Consider the following 7,229-nt stretch of genomic DNA (forward strand, 5'->3'; position numbering starts at 1 on the left):
GAATCGGGGGGCAGGCCTGGGATTTCCATTGCGAACTGCGCTCTCCGCCTGCTGTCTCGGGTTAGCGTGCACGCCACGCCACCTAACCTGGAACTCTGCTTCAGGCACCCCCCAGTGCTAAGATCGGGTAGGGCGTCAGCGACGACGGCTTTCGAGGTTGCGCTTTGCGACCGATCCCACTCGCAGCGTTGGTCAGACCACGAAGCCGGCCGAGATTGCGAACCTGCGCCAGCGCCTCGGACTACTTGCGAGTTATGGATTTCCTCAAGTCGGCTGTCGCATCCGCGATTGCCAAAGGGCCGCCCTTTCCATACACGTTTGGCGACAAGGTCGACCTCGACCCCTCCATCTGGGCCCTCTACAACGGCACGCGACGTGTGAGTTTCCTCTCCTTCAGTCCCATCCCCAGCTTTGCAGACCGGGCCGGGCCGTCGCCAGCACCGCAGTGGTATGCGCCGGCGCGGCAATACCACCAGCACCTGCTAACACTCACGCACCAGGAGGACGGTTCCAACTGCAGCATCTTCTCCTTCGACATCACCGCCAACCGCTCCGCCCTCCCGCTGGCCCGAAACGCGCTGAAGAAACTGCGGACACTGCGACACCCGGGCGTCATCAAGGTGCTGGACACTGTCGAGGTAGGCCCCCCCGCCCCTCGAGCGTACGCGTGTGTCCCGAGCTGAGGCTTTGCCAAAGTCAGATTCGTACATCTACATTGCCACCGAGCGACTGGTCCCTCTGCGGTGGCACGTTAAACGAAAGAGCTTGAGTCCAGAAACCACAAAATGGGGTCTCTACAGCATAGGGGTTTGTCTGCCATTATCATGTTGCTGTCATGGCATGGCAGGCTGATGTGGAGCTGCAGCGTACCATCAAGTTCATCAACGACGAGGCGTCGTCGATCCACGGCAGCCTCAAAGTTGCTTCCATCTTCACATCTGAAAGCGGCGAATGGAAGTTGGGAGGCTTCGAGGTGCTGAGCAATGTCAAGGACGACGACGCCGTCATTTACGTAGGTCTTGTGCATGCTGTGGTCTAGCCCGGGGCCTGGGGCCTATCCCAAGACGCGTTAAAACTAGGGACACTAACGTGAGACTAGACATATGGTAGTCTTGTTCCCGACTCGGGCCGCTATACGCCGCCCGAGCTAGCAAGGTCCGGCTGGGATGCTATCAAACGCAGTCCCCATTCGGCCGTTGACTCGTTCGGGTTTGGCCTGCTGGTCTTTGAAGTGTTCAACGGCAGCTATAGCGGGACCGACCAGGCTGGACAGACGAAGAATATTCCTCCTAGCATGCATTCAAGCTACAAGCGCTTAGCTAATGCAAACCCCAAAGCGAGGCTTAGCGTCGGCCATTTCCTCGACCAAGGACTACGGAGCGGCTCCTTCTTTGATACCCCCCTAATTAAACTTACTGACGGCGTTGAAAACCTGGGAGTAAAGACAGAATCAGAGCGAGAGGAGTTCTTGGAGTGCGTATTTGAATTTATCTCGCGTGTTGAACCTGCGGTGCTGACTCGAGCAGTGATCTTGGCCAACTAAGCGATGACTTCCCCGAGGACTTTTTCAAGATGAAAGTCTTGCCCGAGCTGCTAAAATCAGTTGAATTTGGCGGCGGAGGGCCCAAGGCCTTTGCGGTGGTTATGAAAATCTCTGCAAAATTATCAAACGATGACTTTGATACGAGAGTCACCCCGGTGCTTATTCGGCTATTCGGCAACCCCGATAGAGCGAATAGAGTATGCTTGTTAGACAATTTGCCTCTCATGATCGATAGACTTTCGCAAAAGGTGGTGAACGATAAGATCTTCCCGCAAATAGTAAGTTTAGACTTGTCCTCGCTTTTGATATCGCGTCACGTGCGGTCCAAATCGAATTCATACTCACAATTGCAGGTTACGGGGTTCACAGATATCGCACCTGTTGTGAGAGAGCAGACACTGAAGTCGGTCTTGACACTCATCAATAAGCTCTCAGACCGCACCATCAACGGAGAGCTGTTGAGATATTTGGCCAAAACGGCCAACGACGAGCAGCCGGGAATCCGGACTAACACCACGATATGTCTTGGCAAGATCGCCAAGAATCTCGGGCCTTCATCAAGAGTTAAGGTGTTACTAGCGGCTTTCAGCCGCTCACTTCGCGATCCCTTTGTCCATGCCCGCAATGCGGCCCTCTTAGCCCTGGCGGTGACGGGCGAGTATTTCTCGGACGAGGACTGCGCGACGCGCGTGTTACCTGCCATCTGCCCTCTGCTGGTTGACAAAGAAAAACAAATCCGAGACCAGGCGGCCAAGACGATCGAAGTATATTTCCAAAAGGTCAGAAAAGCTGCTGCCGCCATGCCCGACTCGGCCCTCCCGCCAGAATCCACCTCGCCAGGAGTGCCACGGATGAGCACGCCTCAGCCAGGGCAGCAGGGCCAGTCAGGCCAGCCGGCGTCCTCTTCAGCGTCTTGGGCTGGATGGGCCATCTCCTCCTTCACCAACAAGCTCTCTGCAGCGGCGGGCGATATCGAGTCCTCCAACGGGGCTGCTGCGTCGGCGCCATCGGCAACGGCCAACAAGCGCCAAGTCCCAACAGTCGTGCCAGCCTCGTCCTCGGCGTCCACACTGCACCGCCAGGCCCTCAAGTCTCCACCTCTCGGATCCGCTTCGGCGCCCCTCTCCCGGACCTCGTCGTCTGGGGGCTTTGGTGGCGAGTCCTTCTTCCCCGACCCGGAAGTCGTCGATGACGACGGCGATGCCTGGGGCGACATGGACGACGGAACGGGGGAGGCCGACGACTTTTTCGGCGACGCCAACGACACCCCTACTTCACCACAGACGAACTCCCTATCCTCATCCACGACACTGCCCTCGAAAAAGAGCTCGGCAGCGCCCGCAGTGCCCTTTGACGACAGCTCCGAGCCCGACTTTGCCGGCTGGCTCGCGGCGCAGGCGCAGAAGAAGAGCGGCGGGCTGGGCGGGAAAGGCTTGCCCAAGGGCCTGTCCAAGGCGTCGACCACCGCTGCCGCGCCTGCAAAGAAGCCCTTGCCGGTGGCTGTGTTCAAGCCAAAGACACAGCCTGTTGCGGCTAAGAAGCTGGACATGAAGCCAAAACAGACGGACGAAGATGACGGCTGGGGGGACGGCTGGTAGGTACAGCTCCCGTAAGGTTAATATGAGACAGGGCAGACTCTAGGAGAGAAGGGTAGAAAATATTTTTGTGCAACTTTCTTTTCTTCTGAATACTTATTACTACCTTAACCACCCCCAGCCTGGTTATATATGTGTAGCCATTTTAGTCTTGGGGGGCCGATACTTAGACGGCTTTGTCATGACCTCCTGGTTTTAGAGGTCTCGCCTTTTTGAAGGTTTGTGGGTAGATACGAAGTACCTTGGCAAGTAACTTTATCTGTTCTTGAGCTTTTGAGCTTTTCAGGACTGTCAATTTCCAGAGGATATTGTTCGTGATATCTAGATCATACCACTGATGGTTTGCCTAAGAGAGAGTGTAGTGGTACTACAAGGTGGGGGTAAAATGGATTGGTTGTCTTGTTCGATTCTAGGAAGGGAATGGTTGTGGTGTGTGCGCGAGGCCCGTGCGATCACGTGGCCCGTGAAGCGGTCACGTGAGTATGCACGTGGCTCACGGCACCTCCCTTCCTTCACCTAAAGTGCGGTCAGGAATGTCGCTATTCCAACAGATATACGTTCCCTTCTACTCAGATTTCTGTTTGCCTGCCTGCCTGCCTGCCTGCCTGGTAACTGGGTAAGCGGTGAGTGTGCTGCACTGGCAGGTAAGCATCATAGTAGGTAGTCCATTCTAATAATGCGGTCATTTTGACAGTGGAATATTGCACACAACCTTTGATACCTGATTAAGTACATACTAGGTATTACGAAAGGCCATTAACTAAGGGACATGGAGTAGAGAAGGTAAAGGCAAAGTAAAACTACAGAAATTTACTTCTGTGCTTTGTGGCACAATACAATAATAAAGAAAAGTTCTAATTGTGGCTGTTTAGGTATCAACCAAGACACCTGAACTCCTGGCCAAAATTACCGGGGAGACAGGAGGCAGGCCGGCACCTTACATGACTTATAAGACATCCTGAGGTAAACAAACAGACAGCCTTGTTCGCTAAGCAAGACGGAAGAACTGGAAGGTACTATACTAGAGGGAGGCGCAAAGCAAAGCAAACCTCACCCAGTTGATCACTGTATTTACCTAATCGGCGAGAGCGTAGTGATCGTAGGTAATTAAGGTATTTATTTATTTCGCGGGATGGTAGGTGATGAGACGATGGATGCGTCGGGCCTTTCTCGATGGAGACAGGCCGACCCACTAAAATCCCAAAAGGGCACCAGGGTTGACAGTCGGCATTGTCCGCCGTCAAGTCATTCATTCATGGCATGCACTTGCACCTGGCGCCAACCACTGCATTGCACTGTAGAACGTTCCATCTTATGCCACTTCGTTTGGTGGAACAAATGCTAGTCTGAAGAGCTGAGAAGAAACTATGGTAGAGGGCAAACGCCGTGAGGCCGCTTCTCAGTCCCAGTCAGCCCCCAAAACTGGGGTATTAGTCAGCCTATTATCTGCCCCCCCTCCTCCCCCTTTATCCGCATCCTCCCTCCTTCCCCCCTAGCCCAACCATTCTGTCTATCCCTCCAAACCGGCACTATGAGAGATACGCATTTCGTCGTCTGTCTGTCCAGGCTGCCCGGATTGTCCCGGAAAACTAGAGATTAAGGAAATAAATAAATAAAAAACAGTTGTGTAGAAAAAGAAAAAAAAAAAGGAAATACAAAAGTCCGCCGATCAGAAGTATTAAAGGGGGAAAACCTCCCAAAGGCTAGACATAGTTTTGTTTATTTGTGTGTGGCAAATTCCCGCCTAAACCTCCCGCAAATGCCAAAAGGGGCATGCATCGGAGGGGGCCAGTTGAGGAAGAAGCCATGTTCTCCCAGAAGTGCTCCTGTATCTGGGCGAGGCGAGACTTCACCGTTCGGCGGGTTCCCTAGTTTATCACTCTCTCAAGACACTGGCTGCTTGTGCTTAAAATGGGTACATAGGGTCGGGTTACGTGTGCGGCTGCCCCTAGGAGGGAGCCCTTGGTTGTCCCGTGACGAGTCTCGAGCTCAAGTTGGATTTTGACCGCAATTGCCGGCTGGTCCGGTGGCTACGACGCCGCGACCCCTCCTAGCGAGACTCGGAATAGTCGTTTAGCGCCACGCAGACGGCACCGCGGTGGTGACCGTTGTACTGGCGGATGATTTGCTGGCTGTGTAGCTCCCAGAGTCGCGCGTAGTGATCGCTGCAGGCTGTGACCAGGTAGGCACTATCCGCACTGAATGCACAGTCCCACACCCAGCGCTGGTGGCTCGTCAGCGTGGCCTCGAGCGGGAACGGCCTGGGCTCCGCCTCGAGCCCCGACGGCTCCATCGCCTTGACCTCCCAGATCTTGGCGGTGTGGTCGGCGCTGCAGGTGGCCAGCTTCTTGACGTCTGGCGAGAGCAGAATGCGCGTGATGTACTGGTTGTGGGCGTTGAAGTGGGTCAGGGGCACCAGTTGCGTCCTATCGAAAGCCTGGATGAGCTGCCACACAAACACATTGCCCTGCAGAAGAGAAGGCACGTCAGCAGTCTATCGGCCATGGCGACAGGAACAAGATCTACGTGAGAACAGACAGTATTGTTGGCTGCGCAGAGAAGAGTGCCGTCGCTGGCAACCGTGACGCTCGAAACGGAGACCTCGTCTTCAGGAATGAGCTGGTGCGAGCACGTGTTCTCGGCCAGGTCCCACAGTCTGATGCTCCCACTGCGGTCACAGCTGATGATCTCGCCCTGGTTTGGGTGGATAACGACATCGTTGGCCGGCGATCCGTGGTTATAGCTGCGTTGGATGGCGCCCGTCCGCGTCTCCCAGATTTTGACGGTGCCGTCTTCGGAGCTCGTCACCATCCATTTCCCCTCGCAGTGGAAGGCAACGCCTGTGATGTTGCCCGTGTGGCCCTCGAAGACGAGCAGCGGGGCGGGGTTGGTCGAGCGGATGTCAAAGAGCTTGACCGTGTGGTGGCCCGCAGCGGCGAGGAAGCGCTTGTCGGGGGAGATGCACAGCCGGTTCACCTGGGAATCGGGGTGCTGGATTGTGCGGGAGCAGATTCCGGATAGAGCCTCCCAGAATCTGGCAACGACGGCCGGTTAGCCACATCCATCTTGCTCGCAATCCGATTCGAGACCTGGAGAGGGAGGCTCCATGCGAAGCGAAGCTATTGTGGCCCAGTTGCGGCACAACGCGACACGCGACGCGACACTGCACCACACGACGCGACAACAGGGCAGAGTGTTGCCGTGCGGCAAGGTGCGGCAAGGTGGGCTTGCTCTTCGGAGCGGAGGGGTTCGCGGTCAGGTCAAATGCTCGGCGGTCTAGCGCACCTGATAGTGTGGTCGTAGCCAGCTGCACATCCAGAAGCGCTGTTGTCAGCGTGCAATCAATCAACTCGGGAGAGCAATAGGAGGGTAGGGCTCACCTGTGCAGAGAATGACGGACATTTTGCCACGGCTACGAGTCCATGGTTTTTTGGGGAGCCGGGTAAAAGAGGTGTTGAGAGATCGGTTTTGCGGAACTATCTCGAGCCTCTAATTCTCGCGACTGCGCGGCGCCCTGGCTCGCTTCTAAGGCACCGTCCGGGTCCTTGGTTGCCCTGGCCTTGTACTTCTTTAGCTGCTTGGGGTGGGGCTAGGCCCCCCATAGCGTGGCTCCTGGGGTCTGGCTGGCGCATGTGCCACCGCCTGACAGCCTCCTGAAGTTCTGAGAGCCGTGGCGTCAAGGTTAAGGCGCGGCAAATGGAATAACCTTCCTCCGATCTAAGTCGATATGCTGGGGTCCATATCACCCCTTTCCCTACCCAGACTTACTTGAACGGACGTTTGTTTGATAGCAAAATGTTCCAATCGCATAACTCAAATTTGGATTTTCTCTCCCTCCACAAATTCTGCGATCTCGACAGGTTGCTTGACAGGACGTAATTTATGGGCCCGCCATTAACTATGCATTACATGTTTGATATACTCCATACCTACACTTCAGCTTCGGTTCTTGAACACGCGGTTCAAGGCATTCTTTCAGTCGTTTTTTCTTCGTATTGAAGTCTTTTATTTGCCTACCTCAAGTACCTGCCTAGGTACAGGTACGGAGAAAAGCAAATTTGTTTCCTCAAGCATGTCTCTCTCTTTCTGCA

At 55.0% G+C, this 7,229-nt stretch overlaps 2 protein-coding genes across 2 annotated transcripts; one reads left to right on the plus strand and one right to left on the minus strand.

Moving 5' to 3' along the window:
• Positions 1-3,575, plus strand: B0T26DRAFT_693009 (armadillo-type protein). The gene is made up of 7 exons (XM_060441182.1): positions 1-377; positions 501-638; positions 697-807; positions 866-1,012; positions 1,100-1,473; positions 1,527-1,821; positions 1,897-3,575. The coding sequence occupies exons 1-7, from the start codon at positions 255-257 to the stop codon at positions 3,139-3,141; spliced, it is 2,433 nt and encodes an 810-aa protein (XP_060299944.1). The 5' UTR covers positions 1-254; the 3' UTR covers positions 3,142-3,575.
• A 1,590-nt stretch (positions 3,576-5,165) lies between these two features.
• On the minus strand, positions 5,166-6,773 carry B0T26DRAFT_116717 (WD40-repeat-containing domain protein). The gene is made up of 4 exons (XM_060433306.1): positions 6,519-6,773; positions 6,424-6,445; positions 5,677-6,172; positions 5,166-5,605 (listed from the first exon to the last, which is right to left on the minus strand). The coding sequence occupies exons 1-4, from the start codon at positions 6,538-6,540 to the stop codon at positions 5,189-5,191; spliced, it is 957 nt and encodes a 318-aa protein (XP_060299945.1). The 5' UTR covers positions 6,541-6,773; the 3' UTR covers positions 5,166-5,188.
• Between the last annotated feature and the right edge of the window lie 456 nt (positions 6,774-7,229).

Source organism: Lasiosphaeria miniovina (genome assembly GCF_030549165.1).
Source record: "Lasiosphaeria miniovina strain SMH2392-1A chromosome Unknown B0T26scaffold_2, whole genome shotgun sequence".
Classification (NCBI taxonomy): domain Eukaryota; kingdom Fungi; phylum Ascomycota; class Sordariomycetes; order Sordariales; family Lasiosphaeriaceae; genus Lasiosphaeria; species Lasiosphaeria miniovina.

What these genes read in the sequence shown, in the direction of transcription:
- B0T26DRAFT_693009 (XM_060441182.1), top strand. Translation starts at nt 255, where the DNA reads ATGGATTTCCTCAAGTCGGCTGTCGCATCCGCGATTGCCAAAGGGCCG. An exon ending in TCTACAACGGCACGCGACGT is followed by an intron (nt 378 to 500) that starts GTGAGTTTCCTC and finishes CTCACGCACCAG; the next exon opens with GAGGACGGTTCCAACTGCAG. An exon ending in ACGACGACGCCGTCATTTAC is followed by an intron (nt 1,013 to 1,099) that starts GTAGGTCTTGTG and finishes ACGTGAGACTAG; the next exon opens with ACATATGGTAGTCTTGTTCC.
- B0T26DRAFT_116717 (XM_060433306.1), bottom strand. Translation starts at nt 6,540, where the DNA reads ATGTCCGTCATTCTCTGCACAG. An exon ending in GTCCGTCATTCTCTGCACAG is followed by an intron (nt 6,446 to 6,518) that starts GTGAGCCCTACC and finishes CTGGATGTGCAG; the next exon opens with CTGGCTACGACCACACTATC. An exon ending in GGCTACGACCACACTATCAG is followed by an intron (nt 6,173 to 6,423) that starts GTGCGCTAGACC and finishes CGTCGTTGCCAG; the next exon opens with ATTCTGGGAGGCTCTATCCG.